The sequence below is a fragment of the Zingiber officinale genome, chromosome 2B, assembly GCF_018446385.1.
Source record: "Zingiber officinale cultivar Zhangliang chromosome 2B, Zo_v1.1, whole genome shotgun sequence".
Classification (NCBI taxonomy): Eukaryota; Viridiplantae; Streptophyta; class Magnoliopsida; order Zingiberales; family Zingiberaceae; genus Zingiber; species Zingiber officinale.
In genome coordinates, this window is record NC_055989.1 from 66,543,290 (window position 1) to 66,565,951 (window position 22,662).

Here is a 22,662-nt window from a genome sequence, read left to right on the forward strand (position 1 = left end):
GCACGAGTTAGCCAATTTAAATCTAATTTTTAATAAGTTAATAAAAAATTTTAATTTAATTTATTTAAATTATTTAATAAATATACCAATTGATCCAATCTATTTATTACATCCATAATAAATTTATTACATCTTCCTCAACTTCTATTTTTTCTTTTAAAAAAAATTATTTGAATTATATTATACTTTTCATTTAATAGAATATTTTTAAACAATAATAAGGGCTTAGTAGGGTATTTCCTCTCCCTCAGAAGAATTAGCTTCGAGGCCTTCGGCGCTCCACCCAGCACGCTCCACCGAGGCCGGCGGCGATTAATCGTTCGGGGGGATGGGGAAGAAGACGAAGAAGCCCGGCAAGGGAAAGGAGAAGACGGAGCGGAAGACGGCGAAGGCTGAGGAGAAGAAATCCCGCAGGGAGAGTAAGAAGAACACCTCTCAGGAGGACGACATCGATGCCATACTCGTATGCGAAATCCAGTTGTTTGGATTTCTTGTTGTCTAAAAAAAAAAACTTTTTTTTTTTAAATTTCTTCTCGAGTTCTGATCAATTCCTTTCAAGTCGTGACGTTTATGTGGTTTGTTACGACGGATTGCAGAAAAACATACAGAAGGAGGAGGCCAAGAAGAAGGAAGTTCATGTTGAGGATAACGTCTCAGCCCCTTCTCCCCGTTCTGGTTGTTCGGTAATTTTCACAAGTTCTTTTATTGTGTACCTGTTGGCATAATGCTCTGTAGTTAGGATGTCTTAAGTTATAATGTTCACCTTCTTATGGGCATTTTGTTTTGAAGTCTTCCTTTGAGGCTAACCCATTTTACAATACCTTGCCATGTCAGTGTGGTAGGATTCTTTGATAACGTGCATTTTCAAAAAAGTAACTCGGTTAAAATTTTACCCGTCTCTGAGGAATTGAATACCATAACTTGTTGCTCTTGACATTGATTTTGCATGTCTGTTTATTTCCTCTTCCCTGTTGACTTCAAATATGAACTGAGAATAAATCTTTGTTTAAGATAAAAAAACAAAATGTAGATCATGCTTAAATAATTATTTCTGTTTGCAACTGAAGGCTCATGAATGATCAATTTGGTCTTTCACAATTATTGCAGATGACAATCAATCCATTGAAAGAAACTGAGTTGATTTTTTATGGGGGAGAGTTTTACAATGGAAACAAGGTAAATGTTTGGTGAAATTGATTCATTTGTTATTTTTTGAGCCTAACCCCTTAAAGTGCATAATATCACGTTCAGTGATTTTTCTATTAATTTCTGTGGGAAACATAGTAAAATAACTAATGGAATTGTTCCTGCAGACTTTTGTTTATGGTGACCTTTATCGTTATGATGTAGAAAAAAATGAATGGAAGTTGATATCAAGTCCTAACAGCCCTCCTCCCCGTAGTGCCCATCAAGCTGTTGCATGGAAAAACCATCTTTACATATTTGGTAATTAGTCTTTGGTCATCTTATTTAAAATTGATCAACATCTTCAAGGTTGATGCATTATTTTCTTGTTTTTGTTTTATATAGGTGGTGAATTTACATCTCCAAATCAAGAACGTTTCCATCATTATAAGGTACCTAATTTGAGAATGTACCTTTGCAATTTGGTCTTGTTAAATTAGTTGGTAGTAGGATCTTGATATTTCACTGCTCAGATATATTCTGACAGCATAGTGGAAGAACATTAGTTACTTCCTCATTGTCTTGTGCCCTCCACCCCCACCCCACCCACCCCAATATTGATGGTATTGAGGTCACTCTATGATCATTTGAAAGCTTTCCTCGGATAGAGATGGTGTCATGTGTTGACTCTTAGGCTCTTATTTCTTCATCTAGCCCTCTCATACTTGTGTTAGACAGTTAACAATGTAATTTGACACACACACACACACACACACACACACATTGAGTTGAGATCGACGCCCCGTTAAGTCATTAGCCACAAATAATTATCTTTTTTCCTTTTTTAAAAAAATGAGATTTGAGACAACAAGATCCACACCCATCACTCATGTGAGTGTTTGACTGGTAGAGGGGTGATGTACTTTTTATGGCATATTCAATACTATCTAAAGTTTCACCGCCTAATAACTTTTTGAAAAAAATGTATGCATGTGATACTTGGTTGATCCACTATGTAGTTTATATATGACACGTGTGAGTATATGCAATCTGTATCATACTTTGTAGAACAGATCTATTGGTTAGAAAATCAATATTGGTCATATCAAATTGTTTGGGATTGAAATCTTGGCAAAATAATAATTAAGAAAAATAAGGAAAAGAGGAAAGTGTTATTTAATGTTTGATCAATAGAAGATGAATTGTTATTGCTAAAAAACAAGAAGAGATTACTTGTTAGAGTATATTCTATTGTTCTATGCATTGTGCTATTCAACTTTTATTATTTGGTATTTATTTTTTGCATTAATATTCAATTCATAAAATTTATTGAAAAATACAATCTAATCATCATTTGGAAATAGTTGTATACTTTCATTCTAATTATTTTTGGAATTGATAAGAAAGTCAAATCTTATTATTTGTATATATCCTTTATTGTTAAGTGATATATTTAGATTTTCTTCTCTCATGAATTGCTTATCATTTTTAAGAACTTATTCTCTATTCTTTGATAAAATATTATATTTTATTATATTATTTTTTGTCATTATCATTTTTATATCATTTTAAATATTTAATCAAATATCTTTTGAAAGTTGATGAATTTTTACTATTATTGCAATTTCAGTGTACTTAAAAATAATGAGACTTGGTGAATATCAAATTATTTGAGTAAATCACCCAAATCAATTCTTTGAGGGGTAAAAAGTTGAAAAATAATAAACATTCTTGAATTGATCTTGATGCATGTTAGAGTGTGTCCAGTGTTAGATGCATGTTAGCATGTCTAGTGTTAGCATGATCATCTTTGGTGGCCTCAGTTTTGGAAATTTACTAGAATGGTGCATTTCAACTGTGTTGCCCAACATGACAATATATTTCAAACCATGCTAATTGCATCTATCAGAGAGTCCAGTGTTAGATGCATGTCAGCGTGTCTAGTGTTAGTACAATCATCTTGTGTGGCCTCGGTTTTAGTAATTTACTAGAATGGTGCATTTCAACTGTGTTGTGTGACATGACAATAGATTTCAAACTATGCTAATTGCATTTATTATGTTGTGAAATGACTACAAGGTTGCTATATGAGATACAATTTTTGTGTTGTTTGCAATTATATTCTTTATAATGCTCTGTTATCATTCTTTTTATTTTCTTTACTCATTGTATGAAAACAAACCTTCTTAGCTCCAGTGGTATCTTTTGACATCCTAAAACATCACCCTTAATATGTCTAAGTGCTTAAATTAGGATACTCCTTCCTTGGTTGTGTTTTGCAATGTCTACTTAACAGTATTGTGATCATTCTTATTAGGGAGATATCCATATCTCCATGTAGGAACTGTCAACTCAACTGGTGTAATATTTGTTTATAAATTACTAACACTAAACACAAATTTATCATAAACACAATAGAAAATCAACAATCATGTTGCTAGTGTGATACAGAGGAAGATTGAGTACCTATTGGCTACAATTGCTTTCCACATTGTGGTTGTTCTGCAAGAGCCATTTAGCAATTAGTAGGGTGGCTCTTTAATGGAGGATAGCTTCTTTGAGGAAGAGTTCAGCAGAGGGAGAGTGTTCTGCTAGAACTATGTAGCAACAGATGCATAACAGTCAACCTACTGACTTCTGTTTCAGCCAACACAATATGCCACTTTGGCATACAACCCACAACAATCAACACACCGTACATAACTACTAACCCATAATTTTGGGCTAACTTAATATACTGCTCAGACAAACAACCCAGAACAATAAGAACACCACATTTAACTGGTAATCCCACCTGCCAGAGTCTAACACTATCACTCATAGACTATCATTTCTTGCAAAGACTTCTTGCTACAAAGAAAAGGGGTTTGAATCTACATTGATCAGATAACTCATTGATCAACATATTGTTGCCTGCTCAATCCCCAGTTGAACACACTGAGATAAGACCACAAACAATCAATAACTATTGTTTAGATGATTTCCTACCAAATTAGTACCATGTTGACATTGGTAGGATGCTATTTTTTTCCTGCAAATGATGTCAAATTTCTATTTAACATTAATATCTATGGACATGCTCATGTACACAAGTGTAGTTTTCTTGCAAGTTTATATAGAAATTCTCATGATATTGATCAGTTACATCTTTCAATTGTTTTTTTACTATTTTTTTCAAGGATGCAAGTTTTACGTGTATCTTATTAACTACTATCAGCTTGCTTTGTTGTTGTTGACCATGTTAATCTGGCTTTCAACTGCAGTAATATGAAAAGATTTTTCCCCAGTCTAAAAGTGTCTTAGCCATTATCCTTCCTTTCCTTTTGGTTGTTTACAGAGTACTATCGGTCTATTTTCTTGTCAATTATTTTGTTTGATCTACAAATGTATGTTTTATTTAAACTGTAGTATTTTAGACCTTTCAGCAATGTGGTGTTATACAACTTATTTTGTTTGCTAGTAATTCAAATACATTTGGAATAACCACTTTGCTTATGTACAATGGTCACTCTTGATCTAATATTTTAAAAGAATATTTCAAGCTTATTATCTGGATAAGTTTTTCAAGTCATTTACCATATTAACCTGTTGACTGAACCTTTTGTTGTAGGATTTTTGGATGTTAGATATGAAAACGAATCAATGGGAGCAGTTGCTTCAAAAAGGATGCCCTAGTGCACGCTCAGGTCATCGAATGGTAAGTACAATTTTGTTTATATTTAAGTGACATCTATCTCAAGTTATTTAGTGTCTAATTCCCAAGTTTGTCATCGGTCAACGGGGAAGTTTTTAATATATTTCGCTTAGCCACTTTTGAATGACTTGATAAATCAGTAAAAGTATTTTCCAGATATCACTAGCTGATGGTTTTTCTTTTGCCATTTTACTAGAAACAATGCCAGTTCTTTTATTGAGAGATTTGCCTAGATTGCAAGCATAACAGAAGGGACTTCATTGATTTGTAATTATATGACTTTTTCCCCTGCACTGGGGTCCTCTAGCTATTTCTATCTCAACTTTCTACATTTATGAAGCATTCATCTCTTGAAGAGCTAAACATTCGATCAGAACACATTTTGAACATATCCATATCTGTAGACCGTATGGACATGAAAAGATTACTTGACTTGAGATAAAACTCTGTTCTTGTCAAATAGTCAGGTGGAACATTTTCTAGAGGATTTTCTTCTCTCCTTGTGATCTAGGCAGGTGTATTAGCAACTTATTAACATTTTTAACCATGGGAAAGCTGGTGTGTGGAGTTCCTTTTTTGATTCTTGTATTTTACAGCGATGCATCCTGCGAGTTTTGATGTTCTTATTTTTACTGAATTTGTATGACAACTGAATGCTTCTTAGGCTGCATTGGTTGTTTTATTATTAACAAACTTTCCTTTTTGACCTTGTTTTTTTGTTAGGTGTTGTACAAGCACAAAATCATTGTTTTTGGTGGCTTTTATGATACTCTTAGGGAAGTAAGGTACAACGTTATGCACCTTGTAGCATTTTTCCTTGCTATTTGTTTGTGATTCATTTCTTATTCCTCCATCTGCCCAATGCTTTAGTAGTTATATGCATTCCGGTTGTGATGCTCCATTGTTCTAAATATAGGAACAAATATGAGGCTGTTTATGTTGTATATCTTTATGGATTTAAGACAAAAAGCTGTGAATTAAGTCCCAATTATTTAAGCTTGGATATATAAATGTTATCCTGTCTTAAAATGTTATTGCTAGTAATACTGTATTATGGATTCTTTTCAAATATGTTATGTAGAAATTTGTTTGTACTTCTTATATTCACCATTTTAATGTAATTAACATGCAATCAATCCCTTTTCTCATTTTATCATGCATTGGACATATAAGTAACTGCTTCCCCAAAATAAATTATACTATTTTATCTTGTTTAATAATCTGACACATCCAAGGTTATTGAGACTTGTTACAAGCATCAGGAAGGTCCTCTTTATTGCTGAGACATTGAAATAAATGTAGCCTATTGAACATTTATTTCTTGTATTAGTCTTGTGTTGAGACTTTGGATTATATTTGGTTAGTCTGAGCTCTGGAGGAAATGCCTCATTGGAAAGGAATGATAAATTTGATCATTCGCTTTGCTTGTTTGTTTTACTATTGATAAGTAGGTGCTAAACCCTTAGGACAGCATGGAAAGCATATAAATTATTATAGTTTCATATATTCTTCCATCCTTATCTAGGAGAAATGGAACTTTTAGATCTTGTCTACATTTTAGCCTACCCATGCTCTAAATGATGCGTGCAACACTTTCTTTCCATGATGTGTGCATGTTTGGTTGGGGAACATAGTTTCTTTGGTTATAACGAATATTTTATTTCCATGGCAATGCCAAATTTGTGTGGTAAAAGGTGACTCGTTCATCCCAAGCGCCCCTCCCCGCCGGCCCCACATCACCCCTCACCTCCATGGCAATGGAAAATCTGTGTTCCATATAGTGTTAGTCTAGAGTACATAATTTCTTGTTGGATAGTAGTTTATGAACAACCCCTAATAGACAACTTCTTATATTAAGAAAAATTTGTTCCTTTCTAACTTCTCTTTATGGTCTTATTTTCCACATCGCATTGAAACAAATGCCTTAGTATTGTTTTCAATTTGTGTTCTTTTTGTTATGACCTCTATGATCTCATTCTATATATAATTTTTTTTACAGATACTACAATGATTTGTATGTTTTCGATCTCGATCAATTTAAGGTAAGTTGCTAGTTCTATCATGCTCTGGAGGTATTTAATATCTTTTGTATGTATAATTATTCTTGTAATATTGCTGAACTAATTAGGCACTGTAATGCTCATTCTTTCCTTTGTGTTTTGATAGTGGCAAGAAATAAAACCTCGACCTGGGTGCTTGTGGCCAAGTGCACGAAGTGGATTTCAACTTTTTGTTTACCAAGATGAAGTAAGTGAAATATTATGCTTCCTTTTATATGTTCTGCTAGATTTTGGTCACCAAATATTATGCTATCTTTCTTTAAGTCCTGGGATCACTCTACATAGATCAAACTTTGCCTCAAGCATGAAACATCCTTAGATCAATATAGTATCCACAAAAGCATGGGATTACTCTCTCCACAACCAAAACAAATATATAAATGGGACAAAGCTCCCAGCTAATATGCCGATGGATCAAGCTTTGCCTCAAGCACAAGGATCAAAGCCCTGATAAGAATATAAAAATGTGCTGAGATCCAACAATGTAGTAATGGGCCAAAGCTCCCACCGAAAGTGTGAGGGCCGAAGCCCTATAAATTCACATGGCTACTAGTGTTTGTCACCGCCCACTTTTGTTTTCCTTAATTAATCTGTTAACAATCACAAATTGGTATATTTCACCATCTCTCTATATGTGCAGATGTGTTATACTCCCTTTATGTTTCCTCCATAATTCACGTCAATGTTAGGGTCTATCCTAAGTACATCCATTATTTTGATTTAACGTGATATTTTCATTTTGTTTTCTTTTGTTATCATTTAAAGGTTCATATGTGTCATTTGGTTATGTGAAAGAAGGCATGTTGATTTTATTCACATCTAAAATACTATTATGGTATTTGTCTTATTTTAAATAAGGTTCCGTATGGTTTCTCTTTTTCCAATTGGTTTTTGGTTATATCTTGCACTGAGTAACATGTCTCCTTTTAATGAGCAAAGTTAGTTTGCTTCTATTTGATGAACTTGTGTTTATGTAACTTGTTTTGCTTTTCGTGTATAGATTTTCTTACATGGAGGCTATTCAAAGGAAGTTGTGTCTGATAAACATGGATCAGAGAAAGGAATCGTCCACTCTGATACATGGTCACTTGATCCTAGGACATGGGAATGGAATAAGGTTTGATGCTAATCCTTGCTTAAGTGCCCTGTCACCATTGTTTTTTTCTAGAAAGGTCTATATGCTTTAGCATTGTAACATTGTCTTATTTGCAATTAAAAAACAATTGAATTGATCTGAAGATTTTGTGCATAAAAATCTTGTTTGTCAATAACATCTGGAATTTGTCTACCACATGCTCAGTACGGGACACTGTTCCTTGCAAAAACTCTCAATTGCCAGCTTATGTGCTTTCCAAAATACAAAGGCTTGCTTATGTGCTCTATCTCGCATACTATACTATATGTCTACTTGTGAATTATTGAACAATTGTGCACTCTCTATGTGCATCAGTAAATATATTTCCTGTGTTTAGAATCTGTTACTACAGGGATGTGCAGAAAATAATTAGAGATACTTGGTTATGAAAAATCAGTACACCATACTCATGATTCCTTTTAATCAAACTTAAGAACATTAGAATTAGAATTTATTTTGTTCAATAGTATATTAGTAATATATAGCAGTGTCACTTCGGTAAACAGGCCTGAAGTCCACGTGATGGGGCTTCAAATTTATGGGAACTCACAACTCTGCCTTATTGCTGCATTGGTCTGTTCGTGCAAAGTGCAAAAGAACTATATGTGACATTTTCACAAACTTTATATCCTTCATGCTTGCTTTTATGGTTTAGACTTTTTTCCTTTATCATTTATTTTCAAACATTTACTTTTTTCTGATGCTATGGTTTAGAGTTTAGACTAGTTATGCAATATGTTTTATCCCACCAAAATCTACTAGCTTTCTACTGGTTGATATTGTTTTGTGAGGGATAAACTGAAGTTTTGTCATCTACTTACACTGCAGCCTTCTCTTCTAGATTTTTAGATATAGCCTTAGCAACTTTCATTGTTGAATTCTGATTTCTATTATTTTCCATTTTTTATTGCATAATAAACCTTGGTATTATTTTGTGTATAGGTAAAAAAGAGTGGGATACCTCCTGGGCCTCGTGCTGGATTTTCAGTTTGTGTCCACAAGAAGAGAGCTGTCCTTTTTGGAGGAGTTGTGGACATGGAAACTCAAGGTCATATTTTGTTTCTTTCCTGCTTTCAAATCTTAAATCTGTTCATTGTCACATTTCTGTTTTGTCCATTTTTTTACTAGTTGTACGATACTTTGTCCATTTTTTAGTGTTAACATTAGTATAATTTACCTATAAAATTAATTCTACTAGGAATCAATGTTTCCTGTGCTTTCTTATAACATTTTTCCCTTCGTTTTTCCTTTTCTTCCTGTGTTTGTTATCATGTATTAGAACACACTTATTGAGCTGAAGTTGCAAGCACTTGTAGCATATGGTATCAGAAATTCAGAAGCACTTGTTTCTTCCAACCGTTTGGATGGGCTTCTAATTTGCACCGATATCAATGTCTTATCTACATTCTGCATATCTCAAAATATATGCCTGAACAATACTGGAGGCCACCATATCTACAGCTTGTGAACTCTCAGAATGCAGTTGTTGGATGTATGCCTCATGACATTTGACTATCTTGCTTTGTTGCCGCAGGTGACGTACTCATGAGCTTGTTTATGAATGAACTGTATGGCTTCCAGATGGATAGCCATAGATGGTATGCCCTTTCCAGATTACTATGCTTATTGTTGTTTCATTTTTTTGGTAATTGCTTTAGATTCACTAAATGTATTGTTGGTTCTTTCAATCTGTATTACGTGCTATATATGTGGGTTTTCTTAAGTTGGGAAAGATATTGGAGCAGTCATTTATCTTTGCATGTTTAAGGATAAAGCCTGCATCAAATGATGATGAAATGTTGAGCATTTAAGGATATGCATGTAATAAATAACACTTCAAGCTTTATTGCGATAGTTTGAAGCTCCAAGTTGGAGCCACAAATTTGAATTTTGACTTTTAACTTAGCCTATGTGGTTAGGGTCCTTGGGAAGATTTATATTCTTATTTTGTGTAAACCAATCATGTCATTTGATTTGCACATTCTTTCATGTTCATAATTGTGGATGCAATTTTTGGTTAAGCTTAATATTTGCTCTCAAGTCCTGGTTTACCAAATTTTTTATGCAAAAGTTCTTTTAATATTTGGTACTTTCTGGTCATTCATACAGTTCAATGCTTGAATCAAATGACTAAAATCATGTACAAGGGTAGAAAGTGTGGAAGAAAGACATGTTGAAATGTCAAAAAAGTGGGTAAAAGAGAAATGATAACTAATTTCCCTCGTTGTTTCTTGAGGAGAAAGAAACACTGGAACATTTGTTTCTCATTGTTTCCTCTAAGGGAAAAGGGAAATAAATATAGGAATCTTTTTTATTTTGTTAAATCAATTTTCAAAACTTAAAAAATAATAAAAAATACTTAAAAAGACATTAATTTCTGATTCTTTTGTATATACAGTGTGCATTTGCCAGCTGCTGGTCGTTTCATCTCAATTTGTGAGGAAACATATTTGAGAGATTTGGCGAAAATTGTTTCTCTCTCTCTCTCTCTCTATCTCTATCTCTCTCTCCAAGGAAATAGAGGCAAAGCAGGTCCAACCTACCCTTTCCCTCACCCTGCTTTCTCTCCCATCTTTCCACTGTAGAGAAGCAAAAAAGGGTTATCATTGTATACAGGCCACTTTGTAGTTGCCAATGGTGTTCGTTGGAATGTTGAAGAACAAAATAGGGTTATTATTGTATACTTGTAGTTGAGCATGATAAATAATCATGTCTAATTACATTAGTATTTAGTAAAAGCAATGGTAGATGATTATGTAACAAAGATGTAGATGGGCTTTTAGTAAAAGCATGTTAATTTTTTGAAGTTAAAAAAAATCAAATTGAAGGTGTTTTGAATCCTGAATCAGGAAAGGCGGTTAGCATTCAGCAAAGTCCTTCTTTCCAAATTAAGTGCATCAAATAGAAATTATGCGGTTGAATTAACTGACTAAGATCAATGTTAAGAAATTCTCACTTCCGAAAGTTTTGGAAAGGCTTTCTAATGTCGTTGTAAACTCAAATTTGATTATATGATGGTGGAGAAATAATGCCATGCTTCATTTATCTAAGTCAAAGTTAGTAAAGGATGATTTATTCTTTACCTACAATTCACCACCACCAACATGCAAATATGTTAATACCTAGATCTTTAAGATAACCAATCTGTATCTGTATCCCCCAATAGGTTTTGACTGCCTATCCACCTTTGAGACAAAACATGATGCCATATCATAACTAAATCTGGACCAGTAATATTTCTTTATTTGCCACGTGAGCATCATGACAGTACTCTGTAAATAGAATGTGAGGAGGGAGGGCGCATGAGAAAAACCTGAGAGCTCTTCAGCTGGTAACAGATAGAGACTTCAGAACCCCCAAGTGGCGAAGTTCCACTTAGGTTAATCTCCATTGATAAAACTCATTATAAAGCAGTTAATAGAATAATTCAAACTCCTGGATCCACTTCTGTAAGCTTGGGTTGGTAAGATTATTGAAAAAAAAGTACATTGCTATCTTTCACAGTATTACTTGAATTGATTATTTCTTCATGATATTTGCTTACTGTGGATTAATTCTAGTGGTGAACTCATGAAGTATTTAGGCTTGTCATTTAATAAAAGTGCACTTCATCATGGTAAAATTATTGGGAAACATGACAGATGTGTTTCTTGTTTAGGTTCCTTGGATTTTTGAACACATTGATCAGCATCCCTGTTACGATGCCAATAAATTTGAGTGCTAATTGTCAACCTACCACAGATTATGTTCGCAATTGATCAAATCCTATTTGATTTTGACTATAGGTGTTTTCTCAAAAGCCTTTTAACTTCATAACTTTTATCAAATATGTCAACTTGTGCTTGGTATTAAGATGGTATTCCCTAAGTTATACTAGATTAGATGACTTTATTTACAAACACATTTTTGTATGCTCAATTAATTTTCTTGCATTGTCTTAAGGTATCCATTGGAGCTACGGAAGGACAAATCTTCTAAGAATAAGGTTGTGTATATATGTTTTCTTTTACTAACTTCCAGCTGTTCATTTCATCCCCTGCAACATATATTTTTCTTGATTGAAAGTGGATGCATTTTTGTAGTACTTGAGTATCTTTACATTATATTTTTTATACATTTGTTGTATGCTAAGAGGAAAGTACTAAATGCTTCTGGATGTCAAAACCTTTTACTTTTGATTACTTCTATATAGTACATGCCTATTTGTGAAATAGACAACTTTTTGAGATGAAAATGGGTCAAGTTATCTAAGATTTTGACTTTCTAAAATTAGGCCAAGAAAGATCCATTGTAACAATAAGGTGATCATTTTTAATGTTAACGTTTCAAACTCTTAATGATATGTTGACACACTAAATATTGAAATTGATACGACTTCAATCACTTCATCCTTGATGCTGTGTTAGATCAGCTCACTGAATATCTCTTTTGAAGAATAAATTATTATAGTGTTATTTATATTTGAATGACAAATTGAGCATGATAAATAAATATACTCCAACTTCGAGTATTGTAGAAATAATGAATTGTCTCAAATTGTTAGGGGTGAGCATCTATAACTGGAAACCAGAACCAACTCAAATCAAACTGATCCAAATATAAAATTTTAGTTTATTGGTTTTATTAGTTTGTTTTTGGATTTCATAATATGTTAAATTATTAGTTTTGATTTGGTTCCAGTTCGAACTTGTACAAGCCATTAAAACTGATCCAAACCATTAAGTTTTTTATGCTATGTATATATATTTATATGTAGATAATTGTAATGGATTATTGTTTATTTACTTAACTTCGCTAATTAACTTAAATCTTAAATTATAATAATTTTTAGTAATAAGCTCAGTGGGCTTGTTGTTTGGAAACTAAATTTTGATTTTCTTGTTAATTGTTATTTATTTTTAATCAACTATTTTAAACTGAAATGGTTTTGGTTCAATTTTGGTTTAGTTTTTCTACACTAAAATATCTAGCAGTGGCTCCAATTTCCCTCACCAAACTCATAAATTGAACCGTGATCACCCGTAATTGTTAGTTACTGAAATATTACTAGGCTTGAGGGTTACATATACATGAGATTAATTGGGAATAAGTAAACCTTATCTCCACTATTACAATGCCTCTCAATAGTATCTTTCCCTTGCTGATTAAGTTGTTTAAAGTTTTGTTCGCCCAAACTTTTCTAATTTATTCTTTTCTATTTTTTAGTTAAAAGGAGTCAAGGTCAATGCTCCGAGGAAGGAAATTCAAGAAGATGCAGCGGTGTCTGAAGACGATGATGGGAATGAGAATATGGTAAATCACGATGTAGCAGTTGTTACTGGAGATGGTGATGATGAGGTTTCTCATCAGTTGGCCAAGAGTCTCTCCTTTGATTCTGCAATGCCAAAAAGGGTTCCTGATGTGAGAGTGCAAGGACTATGTGTTGATTCTGGGTTAGAAACATCCATTTCGTCTGAGGTTCACTGCTTACCACTTCTACACATTTATCTGTCTTAGTTTTTAACTTCACTTTCATATTCACCAACCATTCTTGAACTGTAGGCAGCAAAGCCTTGTGGACGAATTAATTCTTGCATGGTTGTTGGGAAAGATACACTCTACTTGTATGGTGGAATGATGGAAGTTAAAGATCGTGAGATCACACTGGATGATTTATACTCCCTTAACCTTAGCAAATTAGATGAGTGGAAGTGCATCAAACAGGTTTGTATCTCAAACATCTTTGTAGTTTAGTACCATTTTATTATTTACTATATTGGTTCTCTGGATAGAAGATGTAATTTGCTGCTATAGTTGCGTTATTTTCTCCTTCACTGTTGCCTAAGCCTAAATGTATAGCCTTCTCTTCTGTTTCTAGCTATCTGATTTTTCCTTTTATTTGGAATTTGAAATTTTTTATGGATATGCATGTTATCAAGGAGAAATATGCTTTATCTCATTTTGAATTTCATGGGAACTTGTTATTACTTTTTTTGAAAATCTTAATGTCCTAGTAAAGTTAGTTAGATACTTATTTGTACTCTTTTCCTGTTGTACTATATTTAGGCATCTGAATCTGAGTGGTTAGAAATGTCTGAGGACGACGATGATGAAGACGACAATGATGATGACGATACTGAAGAAGGTAGCAGCAGTGATAGTGATGAGACAGAAGATGACGATGATGATGAGGTTGGTGGTTTGTATATAATTTTTTTGTTTATTGTTTTAGAATCACAAAAAATTACTTATTTTTCTTGTCTTTTTCACACAACAAAATTGGATGGAAAAGTCCAATGTAACTTATGCATAATTGCAAGTTGGTAACTTGTTTTGCTATTGGAATTAATAGCTAGTTGCTCTAGGTCACAGTGGTGTTGACATGTCAAACATTGTGATGGGCCTGAAAACTGGAAGAAAAAAAAGGATTTTGTGCATCAGTTTGAGTTTTACAAATCCGTTCTTAGATTAACCTAATTTGAACCAGATTATAATAATTAATATGGTTATAACTACAAGATATTTAAAGCTATGATAAATTTTAAAAATTAAGAAAATGCAATCCTATCTAATATCATCTAATCAATCTAGGTTTGAATTGTCAAACTCAAATTGGATTAAAATTTTTATAAAACTATTTCTAAATTTTAAAAATATTTTGAAAAATAATGAAAGATAATGGAAAACATAGAAATAGAGGAAATATGAAAAGTGACCTTAACTGATCCTGAAGGTAACCAGAGCACCTTCTAGTGGAAGTTGAGAATGTGTTCATGTTTTTTTTGACATAGGGTAATCATAAAGTGCATCCAATACTTGAGTACTTGTTTGAGTCATCCTTCTCTGGACAACTCCTTGTCCGATGCTCCTGATATCCAATGTCTCTGAAGTCCATTATGATCTATTCCGCATCTGTGTCTTCATCTTACACGAACCTTCAGCCACCACACACTTGGATCCATGACCACGAACCTGACAACCTTGACTTGCTCTTCTTCATTTTGTGTTCCCTGAACCTCCCTTAGATCCTGTCCTTCAAGAGCCAACAACATTGATTTGCTCCATTTCCTCTCGCTGAGAAACTCAGTTAGATTTGGTCTCTTTCATGGAAGTTTGATCATTTTGGAGTTTAGATGATCTAGCTAAACCACATTTACATCTAATTCTGATGTGTCCAGAGCAGTTCAGAATTTGGATCGACATATCTTTGTCTTCTTTCCTCTTTGTCTTAAGTTGATGTACCACTAGGTTCTTAATATTTTCATCAATTTTTTTTTCACATTTATGTTTTTTTTAATTTCTTATTTGCAATGTTTTTAGAAAGTCTAATTACTATCTTTCTTTTCCAACATAGCTCTTCTCTCAAAGTTATGATAGACTGCTGACCTGCTCTATCCTGACATCTTCTAGAAGTGTATATTTATGTAAATTTTACTCACTTCTCCTAGGATTTCTCCTTTGATAGCAACTTTGAAATAGAAATCAATGATTTTCTCTCTTTTGGCATTCTCTATCTTTTCACTATGACTTGATATCAAACTTTATTAGGTTTCTTCTCTGTTATCTTTTCCTTGTTCTCCTAGTAATATCGAACCTTCATTTGATCTTTCTGTTGTTGTTTCGTCTTTTTTTTTCCTAGTGTACTCTTTTTCTTATTTGAACAAATATAAGATTTTACTTGATCTCTTCTTTGAAAATTTTACTTCCCTTGGAGTAAATATCAGGCCTTCCCCTGATCTTCTCCCAATATTATCCTCTTTTCTCTCAAATAGTAGATACTGGATTCCTGAATTATCTCTTTTTTTTTCTGAGCAACACTATAAGTTTTTTCTTCTTTTTTGTAAACTTCTTTGCAACATCACTTTGAGAGAGAACTAAGGAAGAGGGGTATAGCCAAGAAGATTTGATTGATCATATCAACTCATCAACTTCAACCCAGATCTGTGCTGTCAAAGTCTCAATTGGCACATTACTGTTGCATTTTTATTATCTTCCTTAAGCATTTCATTTGTTTTATTTGTCTCATTGCAGATTTTTTGTATAACAATGAGCATCCCTTAATATTTATGCTCTAATCTTAAGGGGAGTGTTAGAATATGTAGGTTTAGTTGCACGTGATAAGGTTTAAATCATGTACAACATGTAATATATTTGAATAAGTTTGATATATTTTTGTTGGGTGCATCCATGCTCAACCAATATTATTATTGTTGGTATTGTCACTTTAGAATAGTTCGTGGGTTTATATACAATCTAGCAAATAAAATTAATTGCACAAATGTAACAAGGAAGTCTGATGATTTAACATGAAGAAGAGATTGATCCTTTTGGGTATGCAAGATATGTTCATTCAGGTCAATGCGGGGTAGTTTTGTTGATGGTTGATACCTTTCTCGCACTATGCAACACTATTACAGATTGGCATGTTGGTTGTCTCACTGTATAATTCCAGTACCATGATGCCCTCAGCTAAATGCCGATCATGTGCATGTCTCCAAATTTCTGATAGAAATAGGAATCTTAGAGAATATCATGAACTTTTATGCGACACTTAATGGCGTAGATTAACTACTTGTTCGAATATGCTGTGCTCTACTTATGTAAACTCAGAAGCCATTATCTGACCTACTTGGGTCAAGTTATGTGCACTTTAAGATATATGATTTTAAGGCCTTAAGGACAGGTGATTGTATCCATGCCGTGTTGGACTTTTTCAGTGCCTAGCTGCAGAAATGCAGATCGATGAACATGCACATCTTTGCTTATAAATTGTGTGAAATTCGCATGTTCCTCTTGTCCTTGAACTTTTTGTTGACACTTTGTAATTACTACGTGACTTAATTTCATAGCTTAATAATCACATATTTTAGGATTGTTCTGGTAACTTCTGCTGGAATCGGTTTCTCACTCTCTAAGCAACTAATTCATGCTATGGTTGATCATTATGCTCCTGATTATATGTTTTGAATTTTAATGCTCTCACAAGTAGTTTGATATTTTTCTCCTTTTTTTTGGGTGATTAAGAATCCAGATGGTGGCAAAATTATATTGGATATGGGAAGTGCCGTTTCTGTTATAAGAGGTGAAGGAAAGAAGTTGCGGAGAAAAGAGAAAAGAGCCAGGATAGAACAGATAAGAATGAGCCTTGGTCTTTCAGATTCTCAGAGAACACCAGTGGTAATTTTTTTTTGAAACATCATTTTCTTTTGTTAATTTTTTTTATTTGGTTAACAATTTTCATCCAAATATAACAGAAGTAGAAGCAGTTTCATTCTCTAGGCCTAAGTTTGGGACTTGAATATAGTTTGGATTTTCTACACTACTTCATATGCTCATGTTGAGTGATCCGGCTTCATTTTCTGTTGCTTGACTTTTTTTTTTTAATTTTAATCATAGAACTACTTTCATGAAGGGGAGCCTTGGCGCAATGATAAAGTTGCTTCCAAGTGACGAGGTCATGTGTTTGAGTCTCGGAAATAGCCTCTTGCAAAGCAGGGTAATACTGCGTACAATAGACTCATCCTCGAGACTCCGCATTGGCTCTACTTCATGCACCGAGCTGCTCTTAGTATTACACATTTAAGTTGAGTACATGTATCAACAACTATGACAAGCCAATATAGGGTTGACACCTTTGTATGCTTCTGTAATCTCTAGTTGGCAAGCTTAAGTGGATAACTAATAAATAATCAAAAAGCTTAAGTGTCAATGTATTTAGACGATCAATAAATATTATAATTAGACGATATAAAACTATGGCAAATACACACAAAGAGAAAGATCAAAATAGACTTGGTTAGTAATAATACAAGAAGATAATTTTTTTAAAAAATATAAATGATGATATAGTAGGGGATATAGCCTAATGAAGAAGGGTTTATATAGCTGACCCACTTAGTGGGATAAAACTTAAGGGGCGTTTGGTTTAGGGTAATAGGAGTGGGGAATGGGAATGAGAATCATTGATTCCCATTGTTAATGTTTGGATTATAGGAATATGAATACAAATAAGGGAATGAATCCTTGAAATTGGGTAATAACTCATTCCCATGTACCTCCCCTTCAATGAGCCATTACCCTATTTTCATCAATCAAAATATTCCCTTATTCCAAAAATACCCTTGACTTAAAACTAAAATTTTCTCCATTAATATCAAATATCAAAATATATTTATTTATTTTTTCTTTCATATCACTTATCTCTCCTTGTTCTCTCTCATTATATTTTCTCTCTCATCATAGTTTCTCTCTCATCATTTTATCACACACTTTCTCTCTCCTATCACACTCTCTTTCCTCTTTTTTTCTCATTACACTTTCTCTCTCATCATACTTTCTCTCTCCTCAATCTCTTTCATCACACTCTCTTCCTTCTTTTTTTCCTCATCACACTTTCTCTCTCATCACACTTTCTCTCTCCTCAATCTCTCCCATCACACTTTCTTTTCTCTTTTTTCTCATCACACTTTCTCTCTCATCATACTTTCTCTCTTCTTAATCTCTCTTATCACACTTCCTCCTTTTTCCCTCAACATACTTTCTCTCTCATCATACTTTCTCTCTCCTCAATCTCTCCCATCATATTCACTATTCTCTTTTTCCCTCACTATACTTTCTCTCTCCTCAATCTCTCTCATCGCACTCTCTCTCCTTATTTTTTCTCACTATATTTTCTCTCTCTTCATCCTCTCCCATCATACTTTCTCTCACATCATATTTTCTCTCATCATGCTCTCTCCAATCACAATCTTTTTTTTTATTTTCTCTCTTCATTCTTTCTTATCACACTTTCTCTCTCATCATTCTCTTTCATCATATTTTTCTCTCACATTCATCTTTCTCTCACATCTAATTTTTTCTCTTATTTTCCTTTAAGGGTAAAAAAGGAAACTTTGATTTATTCCGATAGAAGATATACAACTAACCAAACATTGCTTTTAAAAGTGATATCCATGCTCATACCCATTCCCATTCCACAATACAATGATTCCCATTCCGATTCCTATTCTTAGGAAAGAACCAAACGCCCCCTTAGTTGTTGTAATATGATCTATAGTGTTTGTTCTCTATTCATTTTAGCCAAACCATATTTGTTTGTGGAGTCTGTTATTTTGATTGCTCGTGTTAGTGAGATGTAGAAGACTTAAATAAAATATCTCAACACGTGTTTGTCATTTTGTTCTTGAAATGGACGGCATTGATACTTTGATACGGCTTAATATTTTTACCTTATCGTGTGGACTCTCTAATATCTTCTATTTCATTTCTTGCAAAGCCCGGAGAAACTTTAAGAGACTTCTACAGAAGAACATGTACGTATTGGCAAATGGCTGCCCACGAGCACACTCAACATACTGGAAAGGTAAATACTACCTTTTGAAGTCTTATAATATATCGACTTGAGTAAAAGCAAATCTGATGTTCTTCATTTTTCCCTCGAGTATTCCAAATAAGTATCCAAGTTATTTTGTATTTCATCCTTGGTTTGGGTGACCACACCATTCCACATGTTTGTGATACCTTGTGAGAGGGAATTGATGAATTGTATCGGCTCTGCGTTCCTAATCTATCTATTTTGTTTTGTCAGCATGTTTCTTATCAATTAAATTTTTGCAATTTTAGGATAATTTTGTGATACCTTTTGTTTGTCAAATTGAATTTAGTTTTTATATTCATTTTACCGGGAATTGTCGATGGTGTGTGTTGATAGCAAGATGAACAAATATCATTTATCATAACTCTCCACTGATCTTAACAGTTATTATTGGAAAAGGATGAAGATAACATCATTTGATTGTTGATTCTTATCTCACATAGTGATTCATGCTTTGCAACTTCGCGTTAATCAGGAACTTAGGAAAGATGGTTTTGATCTTGCCGAGGCTCGTTACAAGGAGCTCAAACCCATACTCGATGAGGTGATCATGCTTGACCGATGCATTTCTTCTTCTTTTGAGAATCCTTCCATTCGTTTATATCTGCTTGTAACTTTGTTTCTCTAAAACCTGCTCAGTTAGCCATCCTAGAGGCCGAACAGAAGGCTGAAGAGGCAGAGGCAGAGGCAGAGACTAGTTCGAGAAAGAAGGGGAGTAAAAGTAAGACGAAAGACTCGCGAAAGTAGGTATTCGGTCAACATGAAATATGCCGAAAACGAATTCAACTTCGTATCAGTGGTAATTTTGTTTTAAAAATAAATACTTTTGTATTTATTTTTTTGCATTTATGTCATTAACTAAGTGCAGTTTTCTTCTGCGATCGTGCTCGTGCCTTACCATGTATGCAATTTTGTAGGGATTCATGATCTATAGGCGTCTGCGCGCGCACACACACAAGATATGCCACTCTAGATATGATAACGCACAAGCGCGCACGACTCTAGATATGATAACGCACAAGCGTACGCGCACACATACTTATAAATTGTTTTATTTAGTTTGTTAAATTCACTTTCATTGTGGAGTTATAGCAACTAATGGCATTACAGATCTTCTCCCACAACACACCAATTTCCCCCATCTTCCAACTCCCACACAAACCTCACCAAGGAGAATCCCATTGCGTCATCATCATTTCCATACACCGCTATTTCGCCACTCGTCGTGCCCGTTTCCAAGCCTACCATTTCTTCACATTCATTGCGGCAACTCTCATCGTCATCATTGGCATCGTCGTCATAACTATCCCAATCATGATCAGTCAAGAGATCCAAGAGTCCACTTACCGGCCCTGTCAATGTGGACGACACAAGCTTTTGATCACGGTCTTTGTTCTTCCCTTTAGTCTTGAGTCGGGCCTTCTGGACCGGATGGCTATGGCAACCAGTGCACCTTGGCCTTCGACATCGGCTGGTGTAGCGAGAGTGGTTGGTGGGCTTGGGGGGCACCTTGGTCATCAGAGCTCTCGTTGGGACACCGTCGACCTTGTTCACAATTCGCTTCGATAAGTCTGATGGCATCTTGTTGACCTTGTTCACAATCCGCTTCGATAAGTCTGATGGCATCTTCTCATAGAAGATGACCATCCCATGGTGCCTTCCTTCTCGCCTCATCATGCTGCTTCTTCTTCTGATTGTCAAATTGTGCCCACAAATTCAATACTCGCGTTGTCTACATATTTATAGCGATCGGTTTACATTGAAATGCCTTTGCTTTCTTGGTGAACAAGTTGGAGAACATGAAGAGAACCTTCGTATCTTGGTAAGCAAGGCACAGTTGACTTAGGGAATCTTCGTTTTATTTTATTTTTTTAATATTTTTTTTTTTTGTAGTTTTTAATGTGCTCGGCTCGATCCGTCCTTAAACTGTCTGGCCCAACTGACAAGTTGAGCCACCTCTGCCTAACCCAATCCGCAAACAAAGCTAGGTCAGGCTTGATATGACCCAATTATCAAAGTTAGTTGGTTGGCAGGCTGGGTAAGGGGTGAACAAAAGATTGAATTAATCGATGGAACCGACTGAATTCGGAAGTTTGGTTCGGTTTATTCAGATTTTTTTTAAACGTAAATTAATTTATTTGATTCAATTTCAATTTTAAACTTCACAAATCAATTAAACCAAAATATTGACTTATACTTTAATTTGAAAATAATTATGTAATTTGATTGAAGATTCTACTATTTAAAATCTATGATATCATTAGTCGTCAATTATGATTCATGACATCATCAATTAACTGATTGATGAGGGTAACTAATCGAATTAATTGATTTTATATTGGTGGTTCGGGTTGTTTAATTTTGATCGCAAAATTTAATTGATTCAATTTATTTATAAAAATTTAATTTCGATTTATTTAATTCAGTCGGATGGTTTTAAATGCTTATCCTAGCCGGGCCACATATTTATCATAGAATAAAAAAGTTATAATAAAATTGACTAAATTCATATAATCAGTTTCAAAATAACTTTGACCCATTTTAAATAAAACCATTATAACAACTATATTTTTTTTAAAAAAAATATAGAATAAAATATTTTAAATAATAATAATAATATTAAGTCTATTATCAAGAGGAAGCAGACGGTGGCAGTGAGCCCAACGAGGACATGATGAATTACTCGAACAGACTCAATTCAATGCCTGGGTGATCAAAGCTATCAACTTGGAGCTCCCTTTGGCTCGAGATGATTATCGGTTCGAATTCGAATCAGGAGGCATTGCTTAATGCCTCTAAACATAATGAAAAGGATAAAAGTTTAGATATTTTCTTTATTTATTCTTTTTGAAGAAAATATTTGAACTCGTTGAGTCTAACCACCGTTAACTTCATGCCTAGTGGATTATCGAACACCTTTCGATTGGTCGAGAAACATGGCTTATCGAAGGAAGTACTCAAACAAAGTGGTTCAAGCACTTGCAACAAATTCTTTTTTCAGAGTGGAATTTTGACATAGATCGTGAGCTTACTTAAGTCTAGCATAATAATCCGACACCATTTACGATCTCGTTTCAGTCGATCAAATACGATCAAAAAAAAAAAATGAGATATTTTAATTTTATTTTATAAACTGATTCTAAAATATAAAAGATAAAACAAAAATGTTAATATATGTTTTCAATCTTTTCCTAAGTCCCAACTCAAATCATCTAGAACCTAGTGTTATATATATATATATATATATATAGATGTTATGCTACGGATTTTATCCTGCGGATTGTTACGAACCGAT

At 33.9% G+C, this 22,662-nt stretch overlaps 2 protein-coding genes across 2 annotated transcripts; one reads left to right on the forward strand and one right to left on the reverse strand.

Moving 5' to 3' along the window:
- The first annotated feature begins 226 nt into the window (after positions 1-226).
- LOC122045759 (kelch domain-containing protein 4-like) lies at positions 227-20,243 on the forward strand. Its single transcript, XM_042606120.1, has 20 exons — positions 227-463; positions 597-683; positions 1,108-1,176; positions 1,314-1,446; positions 1,531-1,577; positions 4,736-4,822; positions 5,543-5,604; positions 6,819-6,861; positions 6,986-7,066; positions 7,880-7,996; positions 8,957-9,062; positions 9,549-9,612; positions 11,957-11,999; positions 13,220-13,471; positions 13,556-13,717; positions 14,060-14,185; positions 17,018-17,170; positions 19,269-19,355; positions 19,843-19,911; positions 20,007-20,243. The coding sequence occupies exons 1-20, from the start codon at positions 329-331 to the stop codon at positions 20,112-20,114; spliced, it is 2,031 nt and encodes a 676-aa protein (XP_042462054.1). The 5' UTR covers positions 227-328; the 3' UTR covers positions 20,115-20,243.
- Positions 20,244-20,471: 228 nt separating this feature from the next.
- LOC122048316 lies at positions 20,472-21,014 on the reverse strand. Its single transcript, XM_042609902.1, has one exon. It carries the CDS (start codon positions 21,012-21,014, stop codon positions 20,472-20,474), a length of 543 nt encoding a protein of 180 aa, XP_042465836.1.
- Between the last annotated feature and the right edge of the window lie 1,648 nt (positions 21,015-22,662).

Coding starts and splice junctions, on each gene's coding strand:
- LOC122045759 (XM_042606120.1), top strand. CDS start 329: ATGGGGAAGAAGACGAAGAAGCCCGGCAAGGGAAAGGAGAAGACGGAG. Junction 7,997..8,956: donor GGACATGGGAATGGAATAAG/GTTTGATGCTAA, acceptor TTTTGTGTATAG/GTAAAAAAGAGTGGGATACC. Junction 19,912..20,006: donor TCAAACCCATACTCGATGAG/GTGATCATGCTT, acceptor AAACCTGCTCAG/TTAGCCATCCTAGAGGCCGA.
- LOC122048316 (XM_042609902.1), bottom strand. CDS start 21,014: ATGGTCATCTTCTATGAGAAGATGCCATCAGACTTATCGAAGCGGATT.